Below are 26,097 nucleotides of genomic sequence, written 5' to 3' on the forward strand. Positions count from 1 at the left end.
AGAAGAGAAAGTCGAATTGTTGTCTTAATCCGACCTATATCGGATTTTTAATTGTATACATCTTAGCCGGGCTGTAGTCGAACTGAACTGCAGCTCTTGAGATCGAGCTTTTAGTGCCAGATAATCCGTCTTAATTCGAGTTATTTCGGCATGTATACACAACCCACGCTTAGCCGAGCTACTGACTGACGCGGGGCTCCCCCTTCAGGAAGTGACGAGCTGCAGGAATAATAACAGCCAGGCATCACAACAACACGGTAACAGAAGAAGAGGGAGACATTGCTGCATCTTACCAGCAACATGATCAGGTTTCAGTAACTATGAAATTTACAGAGCTGCAGCATCACTAGTCTCCATTTATTTTGATGTTGTCCTCCTTCACGCTTGTTTACTAATTGTACCGGAAGAACGCCAACGGGAAAGTCTATGTGGTGCCACCTAGTGTCCCGGAGTCAAACACATCTCACTCAATAATTTATTGTCTTCTCGCGCATATATGCTCAGATTTCTTTAAAAGTTTAATACTTACTAGATTGTTGCCAACAGCTTGATATAGATGTGCATGTAACCGCGATAAATAACTGCAGAGTGGGATCGTAGGTGGGTCTGGCAGTGGAAGATTCAGCGTTCAATTCAATTTCATTTATATAGCATCTACTACAACGCAAGTTGTCTGTAGGCTCTTTCCAGAGCCCTGAGAAATTATTACATAAACACTAGGTAAACTCCTCTAGTTGGAAAAAAAACTTAAATCAAGCAGTGGCAAGAAAAAACTCTGTGTTGTTCTGGGATTTTTACTCACCGTTCTTGTGATCATTTTTACCCCACGGGGGGAGATCTTGGAGCCCCAGATGGAGGGAGATTATCAGTGGTCTTGTATGTCTTCCATTTTCTAATAATTGCTCCCACAGTTAATTTCTTCACTCCAAGCTGCTACCTATTGCAGATCCAGTCTTCCCAGCCTGGTGCAGGTCTACAATTCTGTTTCTCACGTCCTTTGACAGCTCTTTGGTCTTGGCCATAGTGGAGTTTGGAGTGTGACTGTTTGAGGTTGTGGACAGGTGTCTTTTATACTGGTAACCAGTTAAAACAGGTGTCTTTTATACTGATAACCAGTTAGAACAGGTGTATTTTATACTGGTAACCAGTTAAAACTCAAGCGTACTCTTAAATTAAACTTACCTGCTGTATTCTACTGCCCTTATTTTTAACAGCTTGTGCTTTTTATTATTTTACTTCTTTTCTTATTCTTACCTATTTGTTATTATGTCTTGCCGCTTTTAATGTCCATGTAAAGCACTTTGAATTACCTTGTGTTGAATTGTGCTATATAAATACATGTATAAATACATTTCTTTTATACTGGTGACCAGTTAAAACGGGTGTATTTTATACTGGTAACCATTTAAAACAAGTGCCATTAATACAGATAATGGGTGAGGACAGAGGAGCCTCTTAAAGAAGAAGTTACAGGTCTGTGAAAGCTGGAAATCTTGCTTGTTTGGAGGTGACCAAATTCTTATTTTACTGAGGAATTTACCAATTAATTCAGTAAAAATCCTACAATGTGATTTCCTGGATTCCCCCATTTTGTCTCTCATAGTTGAAGTGTACCTATGATGAAAATTACAGCCCTCTCTTGTCTTTTTAAGAGGCAGAACTTGCACAATTGGTGGCTGACTAAATACGTTTTGCCCCACTGTAAATGTGTATGTGCAAAGTGAAAACAAGGCTTTACCTGAACTGCACCAAGAGTGGAGGAGGGAGGGCACAACCACGCCACCCAAGTGACCAGAAGACGACAAGGAAGAAATCCGAACCCAGGCCACCAGCAGCCCCCCCGCCATCAGGCGGCCGAGGGAATGCCCGGGTGGAGCCTGTTTGACCACAGGAGACAGCCAGGAAACCCACGGTGATGGACCAGCACCCAGCCGAGCACCAGCCACCTGGCATGGGCCGATCGCGGGGGCAAGAGGTCCACGCCCTCCAGGCCCACAACCCCCACTCGGCGAGAGGCCAGTCTTCCAGAAGAGACAGGGCCACCCCGACAGCTGAGGAGTATTGTTAACAATCATTATAAAAAGGCCAAAACATTTGTAAATATTGAATTTGATGAAAGCAACATAACCAGTCAAAGTCCAGTCCTGTGTTCCTGACATACAGGATCTACATGGTCTACATGGTCCACCAAAAGTAATCAGAGTACTCACAACTATTTTATAGTACTTTGTTACCACATTCCTGATAGTAAACATAGTACTCTGTTCTCTGTCATTGAAAATTATAATTTAATCAAATAGATGATTAGGTATCTCACTCAGTCCTGCGTTTAATGTGGAAGCATCAAGAATCCTGAGAGATGTGTTTCTGAACTGTGGAGTTTCTGATGGAACATGAGGGAAGAACATAAAACATTCCAGGCAGAAAGAACCGAGACGGGATTTGAACCACGAACCTTCTTACTGTGATGATCCAGTGTTCACCACCCACACAACTGAGAAAACGCTCATCTAGATTTTATCTGTGTTTTATTCTTTCTTCAGGTCAGAGCACTACACTTTGTCAGAGATCAGCTGTTCTTCTCTGGTCTCAGCTCTGGAGTCCGACCCCTCCCATCTGAAACTTCTGGACCTGAGTGACAACAAGCTGCTGGATTCAGATGTGAAGCAGCTGTGTGGTTTTCTGGAGAGTCCAGACTGCAGACTGGAGACTCTGAGGTGTGTTCTCTGACTGAAGTTGGAAAAGGTGTGACTCCTGCAGCCACAAACACCTGACCTGCCCTGAACCATCTTGGTCTCATCATTAGAAACTAGTTCAATGTCTGCAAGCTGCTTTTCTATCATTTGAGCACAAGTGTATAGAGGTGTACAATATTCCCTAAACAAAGAAGAGAATGTTTGTTGAGTGCAGAGATCATGCAGCATCGTCTACAAATATCTTCATCCGTCATTTGTTCTGGAATCAAAATATATTGTATCTGATTCCAAACACTAAGATTCTAAGGTTTGTACTGACTGAGATATTGAAACACGTGTTACAATTGCAAGTTGTTTATCTGCTTGTTTAACTCTTGAATCTAGTTTTACCGTATTTTCCGCACTATAAGGTGCACTTAAAATCCCAAACGTTTCTCAAAAGCCCTAGCCCTATAATAACCAGGTGCACCTTATGTATGAATGTTGTTGTGCTTACTGACCTTGAACCAGTTTTATGTGGTACAGTGCACTCAAAAATCTGTCAAAATGTTTTGGTGCGACTTTTGGTAAATGTTGGTAGTAAGACGCTCACCTCCGGCACTTTTTTTTTTTGCAGATTCGTGGAAGACGAATGATTTAAAATGTGACAGTATTTTTCTGTATTAGTTACAACTGAACGATATTCTGAGTTACTGTGGAATTAAAGTTAAAGTTGAAGTGAAGTTGAAGTTCAACTTACCAGAATGTTTGGTTACGCTTTGTATATGTTTTATCATGCGCCTTATAACCCGGTGTACCTAATGGTCTGCAAAATTTGGTACTACATGAAATATTAGACATCAGGGGCCTCATTTATAAAAGAGTGCGTAGGATCCACACTAAAAGTGCACGTGCACTCAAAAGCCGAAAATGGCGTGCGCAAAAAAAAAATCTGGATTTATAAAACCGTGTGCATGCACACTTGCACGCAATGTTCACTTTATAAATCACATTCCAGCTGGAAGGTTGCGCCGTTGAATTCACCTCATATTCCACCCTCTACACGCCCACTTTCTACCATAAATGGGCAATGCAAAGCACCTGGCGACTGTATTTGCATATAAATGAACCTGCTGATCAACAGTGTTTTACACTCAAAAATCATGGCAGGCAAGACCAGGAAGCGAAATTTCCTGGAGACTGAGATGGAGATGTTGTGGATGAAGTGGAGGCCAGGAAAACAACATTATTTGGTGGTCACAGTAATGGCATCACTAACAAAAATAAAGTGAGTGAGTTGCCTGCCAGAATCTGATTTCTGGCCGCGGGAGCGCGCACAGCAGCCCGTCGATAGCGCTGAAACGCCAGATTTTCAGTGTATGAAGCTCAAGAATGAGATCAAGACATATTTAGGCCGAAACAACCTTTCATTAACTGTATTTGGCCTTCAATCAATTTTTGGCAGGTAAAAAGACCCTTTTTCAGGGGAGAAATAAGATTCTGGCAGGCAATCACTTTTTGGCACAACACCGGCACGGTGTGTCCTGCACCGCGGACACGCTGGGCCGGTACACTTCCACATAGATAAATGCAAGTAGGATGATTTGACAGATGAAAATACCCCGTCAGATCACGCTTCAACATAGACCACGCTTCCACATAGACATCAACATTTATCTATGTGGAAGCATGATCTGACAGGGTATTTTCATCTGTCCAATCATCCTACCTGCCAATATCTATGTGGAAGCGTGATTTGACAGGTTTTTTTCTTCCGCCGAAGCGTCGTGCACATAGATCTATGTGGAAGCACATTCTGACTTCCTGCTGTTAAATCGTCTATTTGCATGAAAAAGCCTTTGAAAAAAAAGAAACTGAGATAAAAGAAACGGGGATTGTACGGTAGTGTTTTCTGCTGAGATAGAACAACTCGGCAGAACACCGGCTTGGGTGTACATGGATCTATGAGTCTGATATGTGAGGACATTAAAAGTATGACATGAATCTGGCTTCATTTAACCACCTCACCGCCTGCATCGCAAGATCCCCATATCTTCAAAATGTTCGTGCGCGAGGGTCAGGGTTGGTGTAGAGATACAGTACTCACATTTTTCGTTTTTTGTTTTTTTTTAATCCCAACCTTTGCGTAGAAGATGGCATCTCATCTTTCAAACCCTGTTTTCTGTGCAAGTAAGCTTTATAAATTGGGCCCCAGTTCTTTATGTTTTTGTGTATCTGACATTCAAACAAATGCTTCATTTTCTCTTTATACAAATGAATGAGTCAACATTTGTCCCAGAATTCCTCCTGGCAAGTTTCTTTGTGTGGAAACTTGAATCGTTTGGCTGCACAACATGAGTTTGTATGGATGGATCAACTGGTGGAGCGGCAGAGTTGAACAGCTGAAATCACTACATCTTTATTGGAGCAGCAGCATGATGTCATGAATATTGATGAAGATCTTTTTCACTGGTTCTGTTGGACTGTTTTAACCTGCATCCTGGAGGTTCAGCTCACATCTTTTATTATTTATTCAGATTGAAGGACTGCAAGTTGTCAGAGATCAGCTGTTCTTCTCTGGTCTCAGCTCTGAAGTCCAACCCCTCCCATCTGAAACATCTGGACCTGAGTTACAACGACGACCTGCAGGATTCAGGAGTGAAACATCTGTGTGGATTTCTGGAGAGTCCAGACTGCAGACTGGAGGATCTGAGGTTAGACATGTTTTAGTTGTGTGTTCAGATGAATCTGATGTGAAAGTTGTGTTGACACTAAACTGCAGACATCAGGCTGATCTTCTATTGATCCACACTGACCATCTGACTGCTCTGAGTTCTTCTTCTCTGCTTTAGTCCTCCAACAGTTTGTCTCTTCTTAAAGTTCCTCTTCTGATTTATTACACAAAACTAAACATCTGAATGTGTCAGACAGGAACAAATGAGGGGGGAGAGAGAGCGAGAGAAACAAAGTGACAGAGATAGGGAGATGAGGATAAATAGGGAGAATAATAACAAAATATCCTGACAAATAATCTAAATAGAAACATATTACAGACAGCAGCCATATTAGAGCTGGAGCTCATTTGTATTAACGGGGAGTCAGTCATTATGAAACCATAAATAGTACAGAATTGCAAAAAAATGATTATCTATAGCTATGTGAAAATGACATGAATTACAGGTCTGAATTGATATGCATTGTCATATATGTGTATGTGCACAAGTATGTATTGCACTACTTCCTCGTCTGCAGCCAGCCATTTCCCCTCCTTACCAAATTCGTGACCTGCAAGAAACATCAAACAGAACTTGTACTCAGTATCTGTGTACTGAAAAGTATATGTAGCCAAGTAGCCTTTTTGTGACACCTAGTGAACAAATTTATCAGTCATGAAGGATGACTTAAATGTCTCAAAAGAGCCCTAAGGCCGACCTACATAACTGCTTATTCACTTAAAAGATATGCAGACGTTTGAAATTAAAATCATCAATATGAAAATCTTCAACCAGGAAATAATCAAGACAAAGCCTTTTGTTTCAATCTGAGACTAAAACAAGCTGCATAATAAACTCACAAAGTCAAGACGAAGGTCTCAGACATGATGGATAACTCAAGCACCATGGAAGATCTTCTAGCAGGTCAGGAAAACCTGTTTGACAGGAGATGATGCTAGTAGAGAACATAAAGATACATTTATGAATTACCAATTGTCATTTTATCACACATATAGTATATTTTTCACATAAACCCTTCCTCTCACCACATGAAATAAGCTCAGGAACCCAAAAGTGGCCCTCTGTCCTGCACCTAGAGTTACTTTTTTTTTTTACTTTTTGGATGTGCGTTTCTTTTCAAACTTTTTAAAATGATTAATTATTATAATTATGAAGTATGAATTCATACAACATTAAAAAATACGTTATAAACTTGATAATGATAAACATGATAAACCCCAGGGTAACGTCACTCACCATGTCTGCCTCCACTCGCTCCTCATTGTCGGGTACGACTCCGGGACCAAATAGGTCCGTCAATTTAGCACATTTACCAGCCTCCACCTCTAGATATTTGCGCTTTTTCAAACGCTGTTTCTCAGCGCCACCCGGCCGTTTTTTCTTTATGTCCATTTTTTTCCACAAGTTAACGAAAAGTTTCAAAGCTGCTCTACTCCTTAAGCCTGAATTATGGTTCTGCGTTAAATCGACGCAGAACATACGCCGTAGGATTACGGCGTAGGGTACTGCCAAGCAGCAGCCCATCCCACCCAGGAGGTTCCGCCCACCCAGGACCACGAGGCCCCGCCCACCTTGGCTCGTGCAGTGATTGACAGAACTGTCAGGGCTCTCGGAGCCTGTCAGCCCAGGATTGACTGACAATGACAAACAATAGACCAATAATATATGTCGATGATGGCAACACACTGCTGGCCCTCTGTAGCCAATTGGAGGAAATTTAGAAAAAAAAAAAAAAAACCCAGCGGACCGGACCGGCCCACATTGGGTCAACGGCCCTCCGGCACGATGCCCGGTATGCCAGATGGCCAGTCCGCCCCTGCATGTTACAATAACAAGTTTATCTGCTTGTTTAACACTTGAAACTAGTTTTCCTACATGAAATATTAGACATCAGTTCTTCATGTTTTTGTGTCTCTAACATTCAAACAAATGCTTCATTTTCTCTTCATACAAATGAATGAGTTGACATTTGTCCCAGAATTCCTCCTGACATGTTTGTTTGTGTGGAAACTTGAATCATTTGGCTGCACAACATGCGTTTGTATTGATGGATCCACTGGTGGAGCTGCAGAGTTGAAGAGCTGAAGTCACTACGTCTTCATTGGAGCAGCAGCATGATGTCATGAATATTGATGAAGATCTTTTTCACTGGTTCTGTTGGACTGTTTTAACCTGCATCCTGGAGGTTCAGCTCACATCTTTTATTCTTTATTCAGATTGAGGAGGTGCAGTTTGTCAAAGATCAGCTGTTCTTCTCTGGTCTCAGCTCTGAAGTCCAACCCCTCCCATCTGAAACATCTGGACCTGAGTGACAACAAGAACCTGCAGGATTCAGGAGTGAAACATCTGTGTGGATTTCTGGAGAGTCCAGTCTGCAGACTGGATTATCTGGGGTCAGACATGTTTTAGATGTGTGTTCAGATGAATCTGATGTGAAAGTTGTGTTGACACTAACCTGCAGACATCAGGCTGATCTTCTACTGATCCACACTGACCATCTGACTGCTCTGAGTTCTTCTTCTCTGCTTTAGTTTCATCTTAAACTTCCTCTTCTGATTCATTACATAAAACTAAACATGTGAATGTGTCAGACAGGAACAAATGAAGAACCAGAGATGTGTCTGAACCTGGAATAAAACATCTTCACAAACATGAATTAACTTTACAGCTAATACGTTCAGAAATGTCATCCAGATGTTAATAAACTGAGAGAGTCTGACAGACAATACTGGACAGACTGAATGTGTAGTCGTCCAATATATGAGTTATAGAGCTCATTTACTAAATAACTTCTTACTGTGGCTGAAATCAGTCAAACCAACGTTGGTTTCCTTTGACTACCATTACATTTCATTTTAACAAATACAAGTTTACCAAATATAAAACTCTAAATATGGAAAAACATATTTTTCTATGTTTTTAATATTATTCCTCAATATGTCTGTTAAGACCATTTCATCCAGGTGACATCAAGACATAAGGTGCAACAAATAATGTCTTTTTATGGTTTTCAGTGTGTAAAACTAAATATAAATACATGTGTGTTGAAGTAAGTAAACTGAAATAAAGCTGCTGTCTAGATGATGAGTTTCCTTCATCAGCAACAAAACATCCAACAAGAACATCAGAAACTTTGTGTTGAAACTATGTCGTCACTCAATCAACTTTTTCAGAGAAAATGTTTGAAAAAACTACTAAACAGACAAACATGTACTGATTGATGAAGAAATGTCTCCTTAAAACATGGAAATGATGGATATTGTTCATTTATTCATGATTAATGGGAAAAGACACTTATTATGAGTTATAATTGTTAATTGTTGTCCTCATCACTGACTTTATTGAAATCAGCACAAACTCAGACTTTTCTGATCATCAAGTCAATAATACTGAAGAGAAATATATGCAGACTATTGATCACATGTGTGACATCAATATGAACATCAGCCTTCATAAAGTCCATCACCTTTCTAATTCTCATCTGTATGGAGCATTTAGAATGATGATGATGATGCTGAATTGTAATGTATCTTTTATTTTTTATTCAGGTTGGAGAGGTGCAGTTTGTCAAAGATCAGTTGTTCTTCTCTGGTCTCAGCTCTGAAGTCCAACCCCTCCCATATGAAACATCTGGACCTGAGTTACAACTACGACCTGCAGGATTCAGGAGTGAAACATCTGAGTAGATTTCTGGAGAGTCCAGACTGCAGACTGGAGACTCTGGGGTCAGACATGTTTTAGTTGTGTGTTCAGATGAATCTGATGTGAAAGTTGTGTTGACACTAAACTGCAGAAATCAGGTCTGATCTTCTACTGATCCACACTGACCATCTGACTGCTCTGAGTTCTTCTTCTCTGCTTTAGTTTCATCTTAAACTTCTTCTTCTGATTTATTACATAAAACTAAACATCTGAATGTGTCAGACAGGAACAAATGAAGAACCAGAGATGTGTCTGAACCTGGAATAAAACATCTGAACAAACATGAATTAACTTTACAGCTAATACGTTCAGAAATGTCATCCAGATGTTAATAAACTGAGAGAGTCTGACAGACAATAGTGGACAGACTGAAGGTGTAGTCGTCCAATATATGAGTTATAGAGCTCATTTACTAAATAACTTCTTACTGTGGATGAAATCAGTCAAACCAACGTTGGCTTCCTTTGACTAACATTAACTTTTATTTCAACAAATACAAGTTTACCAAATATAAAACTCTAAACATGGAAAAACAAAATTTTCTGTGTTTTTAATATTATTCCCCAATATGTCTGTTAAGATAATTTCATCCAGGTGACAGCAAGACACGAGGTGCAACAAATAATGTATTTTTATGGTTTTCAGTGTGTAAAACTAAATATAAATACATGCATGTTGAAGTTAGTAAACTGAAATAAAGCTGCTGTCTAGACGATGAGTTTCCTTCATCAGCAACAAAACATCCAACAAGAACATCAGAAACTTTGTGTTGAAACTATGTCGTCTCTCAATAAACTTTTTCAGAGAAAATGTTTGAAAAAACTCCTAAATAGACAAATATGTACTGATTGATGAATAAATGTATCCTTAAAAACATTTATTCATCGTTTATGGAAGAAAACATTTCAACAAATTAAAATTTTTAAATCAAAACTCAGCTCCAATAAACTTTTACGTTCATTTAATATTTACATAGAAAGACTGATATTTGAATTCAAATTCCATCAAAACTGTTTCTGTCATTAAAAACTACACTAAACCCTGGAACATCAATTAGTTTCCATATTTTGACGAGTATTTGGTTCTAGTTTCCCTGTAAGGGTTCAGATTTGTACGTTTTTGTACCATCATGCATCTGTTCTTGATGAATCAAATGTATTAATCAGACAAAAGTTTTCTGCACCAGTTCCAGATCCATCACTGGAGAAGAGATGTCTTTCATGAATGCTGAATAAACACAGACGTCCTCCTGTCCTGAAACTCTTTCTCTGCTCACAAAGTCCTTCTAGGAATGAAAACTTTATCATCAAAACATCATTTACAAACAGACGTGTTATTGGGACAGAAACACGTGACATGAATGGACTTTACATGGTCTAGACTGTCGTCCTCATCACTGACTTTATTAAAATCAGCACAAACTCACACTTTTCTGATCATCAAGTCAATAATACTGAAGAGAAATATACGCAGACTATTGATCACATGTGTGACATCAATATGAACATCAGCCTTCATAAAGTCCATCACCTTTCTAATTCTAATTCTCATCTGTATGGAGCATGTAAATGTTGTGTAAAAACACATCAAGTGCTCTTTGATGTGTTCTTTACAACTAGGTGAATAACTGGACTGAAGCTGGGTGTGTCTAAGTTACGAAGAAATGCTCAATATTTCAGTAGATTTAATTTAATAATTGCATGTAAAATGGTCAGAACATACATCATGCGTCTCAATATTAAAATATTAGACATCAGTTCTTCATGTTTTTGTGTCTCTAACATTCAAACAAATGCTTCTTTTTCTCTTCATACAAATTAATGAGTTGACATTTGTCCCAGAATTCCTCCTGACATGTTTGTTTCTGTGGAAACTTGAATGATTTGGCTGCACAACATGCGTTTGTATGATTGTATCCACTGGTGGAGCTGCAGAGTTGAAGAGCTGAAGTCACTACGTCTTTATTGGAGCAGCAGCATGATGTCATGAATATTGATGAAGATCTTTTTCACTGGTTCTGTTGGACTGTTTTAACCTGCATCCTGGTGGTTCAGCTCACATATTGTATTCTTTATTCAGGTTGCAGTGCTGCATTTTTTCAGAGACCAGCCGTTCTTCTCTGGGCTCAGCTCTGAAGTCCAACCCCTCCCATCTGAAACTTCTGGACCTGAGTCTGAACATCCTGCAGGATTCAGGAGTGAAACATCTGTGTGGATTTCTGGAGAGTCCAGACTGCAGACTGGAGACTCTGGAGTAAGACATGTTTTAGTTGTGTGTTCAGATGAATCTGATGTGAAAGTTGTGTTGACACTAACCTGCAGACATCAGGCTGATCTTCTACTGATCCACACTGACCATCTGACTGCTCTGAGTTCTTCTTCTCTGCTTTAGTCCGCTAACACTTTGTTTCTTCTTAAACTTCCTCTTCTGAATTATTACATACAACTAATAACTTGAATGTATCATACAGGAACAAATTAAGAACCAGAGATGTGTCTGAACCTGGAATAAAACATCTTCAGAAAGATTCATTAAATTAAAAGCTTATACGTTCAGAAATGTCATCCAGATGTTAATAAACTGAGAGAGTCTGACAGACAATAGTGGACAGACTGAATGTGAAGTCGTCCAATATATGAGTTATAGAGCTCATTTACTAAATAACTTCTTACTGTGAATGAAATCAGTCAAACCAACGTTGGCTTCCTTTGACTAACATTAAATTTAATTTTATAAAAACAAGTTTACCAAATATGAAACTCTAAACATGGAAAAACATATTTTTCTATGTTTTTAATATTATTCCTGAATATGTCTGTTAAGATCATTTCATCCAAGTGACATCAAGACATAAGGTGCAACAAATAATGTCTTTTTATGGTTTTCAGTGTGTAAAACTAAATATAAATACATGTGTGTTGAAGTAAGTAAACTGAAATAAAGCTGCTGTCTAGACGATGAGTTTCCTTCATCAGCAACAAAACATCCAACAAGAACATCAGAAACTTTGTGTTGAAACTATGTCGTCACTCAATCAACTTTTTCAGAGAAAATGTTTGAAAAAACTCCTAAACAGACAAATATGTTCTGATTGATGAAGAAATGTCCCCTTAAAAACATGGAAATGATGGATATTGTTAATTTGTTCATCATTTATGGGAGAAAACATTTTAACAAATTCAAATTTTAACATAAAAACACAGCATCAATACATTTTTACCTTCATTTATATTTACATAGAAAGACTGATATTTGAATTCAAATTCTATCAAAACCGTTTCTGTCATTAAAAACTACATTAAACCCTGGAACATCAATTAGTTTCCATATTTTGACGAGTATTTGGTTCTAGTTTCCCTGTAAGGGTTCAGATTTGTACGTTTTTGTACCATCATGCATCTGTTCTTAATGAATCAAATGTATTTATCAGACAAAAGTTTTCTGCACCAGTTCCAGATCCATCACTGGAGAAGAGATGTCTTTCATGAATGCTGAATAAACACAGACGTCCTCCTGTCCTGAAACTCTTTCTCTGCTCACAAAGTCCTTCTAGGAATGAAAACTTTATCGTCCAAAACATCATTTACAAACAGACGTGTTATTGGGACAGAAACACGTGACATGAATGGACTTTACATGGTCTAGACTGTCGTCCTCATCACTGACTTCATTGAAATCAGCACAAACTCAGACTTTTCTGATCATCAAGTCAATAATACTTAAGAGAAATATACGCAGATTATTGATCACATATGTGACATCAATATGAACATCAGCCTTCATAAAGTCCATCACCTTTCTAATTCTCATCTGTATGGAGCATGTAAATGTCGTGTAAAAACACGTCAAATGCTCTTTAATTTGTTCTTTACAACTAGGTGAATAACTGGACTGAAGCTGAGTGTCTAAGTTAAGAACAATAAGACTTGAGAAATTATCAATATTTCAGTAGATTTAACTTAATAATTGCATGTAAAATGGTCCGAACATACATCAGGCGTCTCAATATTAAAATATTAGACATCAGTTCTTCATGTTTTTGTGTCTCTTACATTCAAACAAATGCTTCATTTTCTCTTCATAAAAATGCATGAGTTTACGTTTGTCCCAGAATTCCTCCTGACAAGTTTGTGTTTGTGGAAACTTGAATAATTTGGCTGCACAACATGCGTTTGTAGGGATGGATCCACTGGTGGAGCTGTAGAGTTGAAGAGCTGAAGTCACTACGTCTTCATTGGAGCAGCAGCATGATGTCATGAATATTTATGAAGATCTTTTTCACTGGTTCTGTTGGACTGTTTTAACCTGCATCTTGGTGGTTCAGCTCACATCTTTTATTCTTTATTCAGATTGAAGGACTGCAGTTTGTCAGAGATCAGCTGTTCTTCTCTGGTCTCAGCTCTGAATTCCAACCCCTCCCATCTGAAACTTCTGGACCTGAGCAGGAACAACCTGGAAGATTCAGGAGTGAAACATCTGTGTGGATTTCTGGAAGGTCCAGGCTGCAGACTGGAGGATCTGGGGTCAGACATGTTTTAGTTGTGTGTTCAGATGAATCTGATGTGAAAGTTGTGTTGACACTAACCTGCAGACATCAGGCTGATCTTCTACTGATCCACACTGACCATCTGACTGCTCTGAGTTCTTCTTCTCTGCTTTAGTTTCATCTTAAACTTCCTCTTCTGATTTATTACATAAAACTAAACAATTGAATGTGCCAGACAGGAACAAATGAAGAACCAGAGATGTGTCTGAACCTGGAATAAAACATCTGAACAAACATGAATTAACTTTACAGCTAATACGTTCAGAAATGTCATCCAGATGTTAATAAACTGAGAGAGTCTGACAGACAATAGTGGACAGACTGAATGTGTAGTCGTCCAATATGAGTTATAGAGCTCATTTACTAAATAACTTCTTACTGTGGCTGAAATCAGCCAAACCAACGTTGGCTTCCTTTGACTACCATTAAATTTCATTTTAACAAATACAAGTTTACCAAATATAAAACTCTAAATGTGGAAAAACATATTTTTCTATGTTTCTAATATTATTCCTCAATATGTCTGTTAAGATCATTTCATCGAGGTGACATCAAGACATAAGGTGCAACAAATAATGTCTTTTTATGGTTTTCAGTGTGTAAAACTAAATATAAATACATGTGTGTTGAAGTAAGTAAACTGAAATAAAGCTGCTGTCTAGACGATGAGTTTCCTTCATCAGCAACAAAACATCCAACAAGAACATCAGAAACTTTGTGTTGAAACTATGTCGTCTCTCAATCAACTTTTTCAGAGAAAATGTTTGAAAAAACTCCTAAACAGACAAATATGTACTGATTGATGAAGAAATGTCTTCTTAAAAACATGGAGATGATGGATATTGTTAATTTATTCTTGATTATTGGGAAAAAAACACTTCTTATGAGTTATATTTTTTTTATCAAAACTCAGCTCCAATAAACTTTTACCTTATTTTAATATTTACATGGAAAGACTGATATTTGAATTCAAATTCTATCAAAACTGTTTCTGCCATTAAAAACTACATTAAACCCTGGAGCATCAATTAGTTTCCATATTTTGACGAGTATTTGGTTCTAGTTTCCCTGCAACGGTCCAGATTTGTACGTTTTTGTACCATCATGAATCTGGTCTCGATTAATCAAATGTATTAATCAGACAAAAGTTTTCTGCACCAGTTCCAGATCCATCACTGGAGAAGAGATGTCTTTCATGAATGCTGAATAAACACAGACGATCCTCCTGTCCTGAAACTCTTTCTCTGCTCACAAAGTCCTTCTAGGAATGAAAACTTTATCGTCCAAAACATAATTTACAAACAGACGTGTTATTGGGACAGAAACACGTGACATGAATGGACTTTACATGGTCTAGACTGTCGTCCTCATCACTGACTTTATTAAAATCAGCACAAACTCACACTTTTCTGATCATCAAGTCAATAATACTGAAGAGAAATATACGCAGACTATTGATCACATGTGTGACATCAATATGAACATCAGCCTTCATAAAGTCCATCACCTTTCTAATTCTCATCTGTATGGAGCATTTAGAATGATGAAGATGATGCTGAATTGTAATTTATCTGTAAAATGATGAAGATGATGCTGAATTGTAATTTATCTTTAATTCTTTATTCAGATTGGTGCACTGCAGTTTGTCAGAGATCAGCTGTTCTTCTCTGGTCTCAGCTCTGAAGTTAAACCCCTCCCATCTGAAACATCTGGACCTGAGCATGAACAACCTGCAGGATTCAGGAGTGAAACATCTGAGTGGATTTCTGGAGAGTCCAGACTGCAGACTGGAGACTCTGAGGTCAGACATGTTTTAGTTGTGTGTTCAGATGAATCTGATGTGAAAGTTGTGTTGACACTAACCTGCAGACATCAGGCTGATCTTCTACTGATCCACACTGACCATCTGACTGCTCTGAGTTCTTCTTCTGTGCTTTAGTTTCATCTTAAACTTCCTCTTCTGATTTATTACATAAAACTAAACATGTGAATGTGTCAGACAGGAACAAATGAAGAACCAGAGATGTGTCTGAACCTGGAATAAAACATCTTCACCAACATGAATTAACTTTACAGCTAATACGTTCAGAAATGTCATCCAGATGTTAATAAACTGAGAGAGTCTGACAGACAATAGTGGACAGACTGAATGTGTAGTCGTCCAATATATGAGTTATAGAGCTCATGTACTAAATAACTTCTTACTGTGGATGAAATCAGTCAAACCAACGTTGGCTTCCTTTGACTAACATTAAATTTTATTTTAACAAATACAAGTTTACCAAATATGAAACTCTAAACATGGAAAAACATATTTTTCTGTGTTTTTTATATTATTCTTTAATATGTCTGTTAAGACCATTTCATCCAGGTGACATCAAGACATAAGGTGTAACAAATAATGTCTTTTTATGGTTTTCAGTGTGTAAAACTAAATATAAATCCATGTGTGTTGAAGTAAGTAAACAGAAATAAAGCTGCTGTCTAGACGATGAGTTTCCTTCATCAGCAACAAAACATCCAACAAGAACATCAGAAACTTTGTGTTGAAACTATGTCGTCACTCAATCAACTTTTTCAGAGAAAATATTTGAAAAAACTCCTAAACAGACAAATATGTACTGAAAGATGAAGAAATGTCTCCTTAAAAATATGGAAATGATGGATATTGTTCATTTATTCATCATTTAAAGCAGCACAATGTAACTTTCTGCTTTTGTTGAGTTTGGCAGCTCCTTTGGACAAAAGCGGTAGTGCTTTACCAGTAGTGTGGAAGGGTTCCTACCATGCACTTCGAAGTTTCATAGTGCCAGTGAAGGCGATACAGACCCCTCAGACCATGACAGAGGTGTCATTAAACCTGTTGTAAGTTGATGTACCATCACAATGACTCTGGAAATATTATATTAAGGTGGAAAAGTTACATTGTGCTGCTTTAAGGGGAAAAAAATATTTAAACAAGTTCAAATTTTATACATCAAAACTCAGCTCCAATAAACGTTTACCTTCATTTAATATTTACATAGAAAGACTGATATTTGAATTCAAATTCAATCAAAACTTCCATTAAAAACTACATTAAACGCTGGAGCATCAATTAGTTTCTATATTTTGACGAGTATTTGGTTCTAGTTTCCCTGTAAGGGTTCAGATTTGTACGTTTTTGTACCATCATGCATCTGTTCTTGATGAATCAAATGTATTAATCAGACAAAAGTTTTCTGCACCAGTTCCAGATCCATCACTGGAGAAGAGATGTCTTTCATGAATGCTGAATAAACACAGATGTCCTCCTGTCCTGAAACTCTTTCTCTGCTCACAAAGTCCTTCTAGGAATGAAAACTTTATCGTCCAAAACATCATTTACAAACAGACGTGTTATTGGGACAGAAACACGTGACATGAATGGACTTTACATGGTCTAGACTGTCGTCCTCATCACTGACTTTATTGAAATCAGCACAAACTCAGACTTTTCTGATCATCAAGTCAATAATACTGAAGAGAAATATACGCAGATTATTGATCACATGTGTGACATCAATATGAACATCAGCCTTCATAAAGTCCATCACCTTTCTAATTCTACTCTGTATGGAGCATTTAGAATGATGAAGATGATGCTGAAGATGATGCTGAATTGTAATGTATCTTTTATTCTTTATTCAGATTGCACTTCTGCAGTTTGTCAGAGATCAGCTGTTCTTCTCTGGTCTCAGCTCTGAAGTCCAATCCCTCCCATCTGAAACATCTGGACCTGAGTGGGAACAGGAACCTGCAGGATTCAGGAGTGAAACATCTGAGTGGATTTCTGGAGAGTCCAGACTGCAGACTGGAGACTCTGAGGTCAGACATGTTTTAGTTGTGTGTTCAGATGAATCTGATGTGAAAGTTGTGTTGACACTAACCTGCAGACATCAGGCTGATCTTCTACTGATCCACACTGACCATCTGACTGCTCTGAGTTCTTCTTCTCTGCTTTAGTTTCATCTTAAACTTCCTCTTCTGATTCATTACATAAAACTAAACATGTGAATGTGTCAGACAGGAACAAATGAAGAACCAGAGATGTGTCTGAACCTGGAATAAAACATCTTCACAAACATGAATTACTTTAACAGCTAATACGTTCAGAAATGTCATCCAGATGTTAATAAACTGAGAGAGTCTGACAGACAATAATGGACAGACTGAATGTGTAGTCGTCCAATATAAGAGTTATAGAGATCATTTACTAAATAACTTCTTACTGTGAAAGAAATCAGTCAAACCAATGTTGGCTTCCTTTGACAAACATTAAATTTCATTTTAATAAGTACAAGTTTACCAAATATGAAACTCTAAACATGGAAAATCATATTTTTCTGTGTTTTTAATGTTATTCCTCAATATGTCTGTTAAGATCATTTCATCCAGGTGACATCAAGACATAAGGTGCAACAAATAATGTCTTTTTATGGTTTTCAGTGTGTAAAACTAAATATAAATACATGTGTGTTGAAGTAAGTAAACTGAAATAAAGCTGCTGTCTAGACGATGAGTTTCCTTCATCAGCAACAAAACATCCAACAAGAACATCAGAAACTTTGTGTTGAAACTATGTCGTCACTCAATCAACTTTTTCAGAGAAAATGTTTGAGAAAACTCCTAAACAGACAAATATGTACTGATTGATGAAGAAATGTCCCCTTAAAAACATGGAAAGGTTTTTACATTTTACCAAGTTCAAATTTTAACATCAAAACTCAGCTTCAATAAACTTTTACCTGCATTTAATATCTACATAGAAAGAGTGATATTTGAATCCAAAGTCTACCAAAGCAGTTTCTTCCATTAAAAACTACATTAAACCCTGGAGCATCAATTAGTTTCCATATTTTCACGAGAGTATGTGGTTCAGCACAAACTCAGACTTTTCTAATCATCCAGTCGATAATACTGAAGAGAAAAAAATAATAATAATAAAAGCTGCAAGCAGCGATGAACGGGCCCTCGCACTCACGGCCACCGCCCCCCATAAGCATATCAGAAATGACACCACCCACGACTCTCTATGTCAAACCATCCAAAAGTTATGGCAGAAAATAGGGAAAACCAATCAGAAGAAGGGGCAGGGCTAATTCAGGCCAAAGAAGGTCAAAGACTCAATACAGCGTCCGGTGACGCCTCCCACTACTCTCTATGTCAAACCATTCAAAAGTTATGGCAGAAAAAAGTATTTTAGGGGGCGCTGTTGAGCCGTTAGGCCACGCCCATTAATGCAAACCATGAAATATCAAATATATCGCCAGGCCTGGCTTGCATGCAAAATTTGGTGACTTTTGGAGAACTATCAAATATGGACCAATCAGATGAAGGAGGGGGGCGCACTTTTTGGCGTCTAGCGTTGACACAGTAACACTTTTGAAAGAGAAAAGTAATGCACATAGTCCCAAGATGGAGACGCACATTTTGATGTATAACACACCTGGATGCACGTTACGGTTCAGGCTGAATTAATTGCCGAAGAAATGGCATAAATTGCGCCAAAATTACACAATTAATTCAAAATGGCCGACTTCCTGTTCGCTTTTGGCCATGGCGCCAAGATACTTTTCTTTAAGTTGCGACATGATACAGGTGTGTACCGATTTTCGTTCATGTACGTCAAACCGTATTATGGGGCTTGACTCCCAAAGTTTTTTCTGTCTGAACCAATCAGATGAAGGGTTTTTGCCGTCTAGAGTCGCCAAGGTAACGAAGAAGAAGAAGAAGAAGAAGAAGAAGAAGAAGAAGAAGAAGAAGAAGAAGAAGAAGAAGAAGAAGAAGAAGAAGAAGAAGAAGAAGAAGAAGAAGAAGAAGAAGAAGAAGAAGAAGAAGAAGAAGAAGAAGAAGAATTCCTGCAAATACAATAAGGCCTTCGCACTGCAAGTGCTCGTACCCTAATAATACTACTGATGAGAAATATACGCAGACTATTGATCACATGTGTGACATCAATATGAACATCATCCTTCATAAAGTCCATCACCTTTCTAACTCTCATCTGTTTGGAGCATTTAGAATGATTAAGATGATGCTGAATTGTAATTAATCTGTAAAATGATGAAGATGATGCTGAATTGTAATTTATCTTTTATTCTTTATTCAGGTTGGGGAGCTGCAGTTTGTCAGAGATCAGCTGTTCTTCTCTGGTCTCAGCTCTGAAGTCCAACCCCTCCCATCTAAAACATCTGGACCTGAGGGGGAACTTCAACCTGCGGGCTGCAGATGTTAAGCAGCTTTCTGATCTAGTGGAGAGTCCAGACTACCAGCTGAAGACTCTCAGGTCAGTGGTGGTTGGACTCGGTTCTGCTGCTTCCAGCAGTTTTCTACTAAAACCAGTTGGTATCAAAACAAAGATCAGTGTTTCCAGTAAAGCTGCAGCTTCTGCTTTCCTCATGAACATGGATCACTGATCATTGGTGGATGGGTAACGTATTGCGTCACGCATCGCATCACTTCCTGGTGTTTGCGGTCTGCTGCCGTCTCACGGCGTTTGCAGGCTCTGATCTCTCCCAACTTTTTTTGTTTAAAAGTTAGATTGTTTTCTGGTAAAATAGCACTATATCTGGTACAGTTCTGTCTTTATTTCAACACTCGCTCATTTTCTCTTCCGTAACTTTCACTGTCACCAATCACCGATACATTTTCTGTCCGTTAGCCTCTGTTAGCATCTTAGCATGGGCTCTCCGTCTCCCACCGTTTCACCTCTTTGGTGCTCAGTGTGTGAAATGTTTAGCTATTCCTCTGCCTCCTTTAGTGAAGACGGTAAGTGCTTAAAGTGTAGTTTATTTACAGGACTGGAGGCGAGGCTCAGTCAGTTAGAGGTCCGGTTCTGCCCATTTGACCATAGATCGATAACCTCCTCAGCTAACCAGGCTAAGCTAGCGGCGGACCGGCCCATAGCAGCTGAGCGTAGCCGCTCCCCTGCAGCTCCCGAGCAGCTGGCCAGTCAGGGCCGGTGGGTGACGGTTCGGAGGAACCGTAGTCTTAAAGGGCTCACGGAACCCCACCACCTTCTTCATGTGTCTAACCGATTTTCCCCACTCAGCAACACACCCGTTGAGAAGCCGACCCTGGTGATTGGCGACTCCATAGTCCGGCATGTGAAGCCGACTCCAGCGACCATAGTTAGGTGTATCCCGGGGGACAGAGCGAGCGACATAGAAGCAAATTTGAAGCTACTGGCAAAGGGTAATCGTAAATATGGTAAAGTTATCATCAATGTTGGAGCTAATGACTCCCGTCTTCGCCAGTCGGAAGTAACTAAAATGAATATTGTCTCGGTGTGTAACTACGCCAAAAGTATGTCGGACTCCGTAGGTTATTCTGGTCCCCTCCCCAATCTGACCAGCGATGACATGTTTAGTCGCATGCTCTTGCTCCGCCGCTGGTTGTCTCAGTGGTGTTCAGAAAACGACGTGGACTTTATTGACAACTGGGAAACATTCTGGGGAAAGCCCGGTCTGATTAGAAGAGACGGCATTCATCCCACCCGGGATGGTGCAGCTCTTATGTCTAGAAATCTGGCCAATGTTATTAGACATTCCCCCTGACAATGCAGGGTCCAGGCCAGGATGCACAGCTGTAGTTTAACACACTTCTCTGCTGCTTCTCGAGGACCAGCGCCTGCCAATAAAACTGTAGGATTGCATTATGTAATTAGCGACTCTAAAACTATAGGATTACATGATATAACTGGTAACTCTAACCAGGTGCCTAGCAAAATAGAAGTGGTTGCAGTTCCCCGCCCTCCAAAAGTTCACCAGGTGCGGCGTTATAGAGGCGTTAACCACAATAATCTTGTAAAAATTAAAACCAATGTACATTTGGTACCAATTACAGACCGAAAAATTAGATGCGGATTACTAAATATACGATCATTAAGCTCTAAATCTCTGTTAGTAAATGATATAATTACAGAGAGTAGTAGTGATATTTTCTGCTTAACAGAAACACGGTTACAGGAGGAAGAGTATGTTAGTTTGAATGAATCAACTCCGCCCGGCTACTTTAATCATCACATTCCTAGAAGCACGGGCCGAGGCGGAGGAGTCGCAGCAATTTATAACTCCAGTCTCCAAACAAAAATTGAATCTAAGTGCAATTATAATACATTTGAAAGCCTTACGCTTGGTCTTAAATTTCCGAGCTGGAAATCAGAAAAGCCAGTTGTGTTAGTGGTAGTGTATCGGCCCCCTGCTGGCGCTTATCTAGAGTTTTTGTCTGAATTTTCAGATTTCCTTTCTGGATTATTGATCAGCACAGATAAATTCATCATAGTGGGTGATTTTAACATTCATATGGATGTTGAAAGCGATAATCCTAAATTAGCCTTCGATTCTCTTCTAGAATCAATGGGTATCTCACAAAAAGTGGACGGGCCGACGCACTGTTTTAATCATACTCTCGATCTCGTTCTCACCTACGGTGTTGAAACTGATGGTCTGTTGGTGTCACCTGTAAACTCCCTTTTATCCGACCATTACTTAATAACGTTTGAATTTAATTTTGTTGATGTTGAAGTGCAAAATAGGAGGTATTATTTTAGCAGATGTTTGTCTGATGAAGTTATTGTTAAATTTAGGGAGGCCATTGCTTATCTTACGACAGTGCGAAATAGTGATGTAGTCGAGGCCAGTGACCTGGGTTCTAGTTCTGCAGATGTTGATTTCCTTGCTAGTAACACTGCTGATTTGTTGCATTCAGCTTTAGATGAAGTTGCTCCTTTGAAAAGGAGGGTTTCTAGCCACAGGAGCTTAACTCCCTGGTATAATTCAGATATCCGCATGTTGAAACAAAACGTGTGTAAAATGGAAAGGAAGTGGTACTCTTGTAGGTCTGTAGACTCTTATCGTGAATGGAAAGATATTCTAATAGTATATAAAAAAGCCATTTGCAAAGCCAGAACAGCTTATTATTCAACGTTGATAGAGGATAACAAAAGTAACCCACGTTTTCTGTTCAGCACTGTAGCCAGGCTGACAAAGAGTCACAACTCTGTTGAGCCGTGCATTCCTGCAGCTCTCAGTAGTGAGGACTTTATGAGCTTCTTCAACAGTAAAATCACGAGAATTAGGGAAGAAATCAACCAGCCGGTTGTAGGTGTCTCTTCAGCTTTAGCGACTTCCCTAGGCTCTGACTTGTCTCTAGACTGTTTTGATCCTATAGACCTCCCTGAGCTGACCTCAATCGTCAATAGAGCTAAGTCAACCACATGTATGTTAGACCCCATCCCGACTCGACTATTCAAACATATTTTTTCTCTTATTGGTACGACAATACTGGACCAAATTAACCTATCCCTAAGTTTAGGATATGTACCACAGGTTTTCAAAGTCGCAGTAATTAAACGTTTACTTAAAAAAACTTCTCTTGACCCAGACACCTTAGCTAATTATAAACCAATTTCCAACCTTCCATTTGTATCTAAAATTCTGGAAAAGGCAGTTTCAAGCCAGCTATGTGACTATTTGTATAGAAATGATCTGTTTGGAGTCTTTCAGTCAGGGTTCAGAATGCATCATAGCACAGAGACAGCACTGGTTCGAGTCACGAATGACCTCCTTATGGCCTCAGATAAGGGATTAGTGTCCATACTGGTTCTACTGGACCTCAGATAAGGGATTAGTGTCCATACTGGTTCTACTGGACCTCAGATAAGGGATTAGTGTCCATACTGGTTCTACTGGACCTCAGATAAGGGATTAGTGTCCATACTGGTTCTACTGGACCTCAGATAAGGGATTAGTGTCCATACTGGTTCTACTGGACCTCAGATAAGGGATTAGTGTCCATACTGGTTCTACTGGACCTCAGATAAGGGACTAGTGTCCATATTGGTTCTACTGGACCTCAGTGCGGCTTTTGACACTATAGATCATGGCATTTTACTGCACAGGTTAGAGCATGTTGTTGGGATTAAAGGGACAGCTCTATGTTGGTTTAAATCATACCTATCTGACAGGTTCCAGTTTGTTCATGTACATGAGGTTTCTTCAGAACAGTCAAGGGTCTGTTATGGTGTTCCGCAGGGTTCAGTGCTAGGGCCAATCTTGTTCAGTTTATACATGCAGCCGTTGGGAAGTATAATCCAGAATCACGGCATACACTTTCATTGTTATGCTGATGATACGCAGCTCTATTTTTCTATGAAGCCAGATGAGACAGAACCGTTGGTTAAACTTCAGGCATGTCTTACGGACATCAAGGACTGGATGTCCAGAAATGTCTTGCTTCTAAATTCAGATAAAACAGAGGTTATCATTCTTGGTCCAGATCGTCTTAGGAAGGGACTAGATGGTGTTGCGATGGCTTCCAGTGCAACTGTGAGAAACCTTGGTGTTATTTTCGATCAGGATTTGTCGTTTAAACCATATGTCAATCAGGTTTGTAAAATAGCATTTTTCCATCTCCGTAATATTGCAAAGATTAGGAAAATCCTCTCGCAGAGTGATGCAGAAAAACTAGTTCATGCGTTTGTATCTTCTAGACTAGATTACTGTAATGTGTTGTTAGCAGGATGTCCAAGTAATTTGCTGAATAGGCTCAAGCTGATCCAGAATGCAGCAGCGCGAGTGCTGACAGGAATTAGCAGGAGAGACCACGTCTCTCCAGTGTTAGCGTCGCTCCATTGGCTACCCGTAAAATTCAGAATCCAATTTAAAATTTTATTACTTGCGTATAAAGCCCAAATCGGCTTAGCTCCGCATTATTTGCAAGACCTGATAGTGCCGCATGTTCCTGTCAGAGCTCTCCGTTCTCAGAGTGCAGGTTTACTCGTAGTTCCTAGAGTATCCAAATGTAGATTTGGAGGGCGGGCGTTCTGCTATCAGGCACCATTACTATGGAACCAACTTCCAATCTGGGTTAAGGAGGCTGACACCACCTCCACCTTTAAAACTAAACTTAAAACATGTCTGTTTAGTAAAGCCTATAGTTAGTGTTTAGTAAACCTCTAGCTGGTGTTGGTAAATCTCTAGGTAGTGTAAACTCTAGTGTGCCAGAGTCGTTCCTGTAGTTTCTTGTGCTGGCCCCCCCTTCTCCTCCCTTTTCTCTCTTTTGTCCATGTTGCAGCAGCCTTTGCCGGACACTGGAACTTGCAGTGTGGGAGTGAGGGGTGCAGGGTAACGGCCCCTTTTGGGCGGGGGAGAAGGTTCGTCCCTCAAGAATCCTCTCCCTGGCCCTGCCCCTTCTCAACCTTTCCCCGACCCTGCACCCCAACCTGGGACTTGATGATTGGGCCGGAGCTTCGGGAGCTGCATGCTGGCCTGCGGTCCCCACCCCTGGTCATCCCGCTGCTGCTTCCACCTGCCTGCTGTCCCCACCCCCGGGCATCCCGTTGCTGCATCCACCTGCCTGCTGTGCTGCTGCCGTCCCTGACCCACCAGTCTGGCCCTCGGCAGGAGGGTCCCCCCTTATGAGCCTGGTCCTGCTCAAGGGTTCTTCCCTCCTAAAGGGGAGTTTTTCCTTGCCACTGTTTGGCTTAAGGTTTTTCTCCCACTAGGGGAGTTTTTACCTGCCATTGTTTATGTAATAACTGCTCGGGGGTCATGTTCTGGGTATGGGTCTCTGGAAAGCGTCTAGAGACAACTTTTGTTGTATTAGACGCTATATAAATAAAATTGAATTGAATTGAATTGAATGAAGCTGTGAGAGGAGGATGATGACAGGCTGCAGGATTGGACAGAAACACAGAGACAGCAGTCGGCCAATCAGAGGGTCCAGATGTTTGTTGTAGACCAGTGTTGTGCTGGTGTTCACGTGTCCAGAAATAAAGGAATATTCCAGCTGACGGCCTTCCAGGATTTTCAGACACACAGCTGCTCCACTGCAGCTCTGAACTCTGAAGTCCTGGATGTGCTGATGGAGGGATCTCTGCAAACACTCCTTTTTCTGCTCTCTTCTTTCTTCTTCCCTCTACAGATGATGGAGGGATCTCTGCTAACTCTCGTTTATCTGATCTCTTCCTTCCTCTTCCTCTACAGCTGATGGAGGGATCTCTGCAAACACTCCTTTATCTGCTCTCGTCTTTCTTCTTCCCTCTACAGCTGATTGAGGGATCTCTGCAAACACTCCTTTATCTGCTCTCTTTTTTCTTCTTCCCTCTACAGCTGATGGATGGATCTCTGCAAACACTCCTTTATCTGCTCTCTTCTTTTTTCTTCCCTTTACAGCTGATGGAGGGATATCTGCAAACACACCAATATCTGCTCTCTTCTTTCTTCTTCCCTCTACAGCTGATGTAGGGATCTCTGCAAACACTCCTTTATCTGCTCTCTTCTTTCTTCTTCCCTCTACAGCTGATTGGGGGATCTCTGCAAACACTCCTTTATGTGCTCTCTTTTTTATTCTTCCCTCTACAGCTGATGGATGGATCTCTGCAAACACTCCTTTATCTGCTCTCTTCTTTTTTCTT

General features: G+C 39.8%; 2 protein-coding genes across 12 annotated transcripts in view; both read left to right on the forward strand.

Moving 5' to 3' along the window:
• Positions 1 to 26,097, forward strand: part of LOC133418303 (ribonuclease inhibitor-like) — a 62,167-nt gene that overhangs the window by 32,030 nt on the left and 4,040 nt on the right. For 7 of the 11 annotated variants that reach the window (XR_009770435.1, XR_009770436.1, XM_061706867.1 and 4 more), the window contains 9 exons: positions 2,544 to 2,717; positions 5,213 to 5,389; positions 7,627 to 7,803; positions 8,959 to 9,135; positions 11,192 to 11,365; positions 13,462 to 13,635; positions 15,286 to 15,459; positions 17,328 to 17,504; positions 19,789 to 19,965. Coding sequence is in view for 9 of the 11 variants with exons in the window: in XM_061706867.1 (XP_061562851.1) it covers positions 2,544 to 2,717; positions 5,213 to 5,389; positions 7,627 to 7,803; positions 8,959 to 9,135; positions 11,192 to 11,365; positions 13,462 to 13,635; positions 15,286 to 15,459; positions 17,328 to 17,504; positions 19,789 to 19,965 (1,581 nt within the window). In the remaining 2 variants the exon portion in view is untranslated. The remainder of the gene's footprint in view (positions 1 to 2,543; positions 2,718 to 5,212; positions 5,390 to 7,626; positions 7,804 to 8,958; positions 9,136 to 11,191; positions 11,366 to 13,461; positions 13,636 to 15,285; positions 15,460 to 17,327; positions 17,505 to 19,788; positions 19,966 to 26,097) is intronic. The other 4 variants (XM_061706868.1, XM_061706869.1, XM_061706871.1 and 1 more) reach the window with 2 other exon arrangements.
• LOC133418581 (uncharacterized) lies at positions 20,056 to 21,202 on the forward strand (the record flags this gene model as incomplete). The annotated part of the gene is made up of 1 exon (XM_061707348.1): positions 20,056 to 21,202. A coding segment is annotated over exon 1 (843 nt), but the record flags the coding sequence as incomplete, so codon positions are not given.

This window comes from Cololabis saira, chromosome 18, assembly GCF_033807715.1.
Source record: "Cololabis saira isolate AMF1-May2022 chromosome 18, fColSai1.1, whole genome shotgun sequence".
NCBI classification, from domain to species: Eukaryota; Metazoa; Chordata; class Actinopteri; order Beloniformes; family Belonidae; genus Cololabis; species Cololabis saira.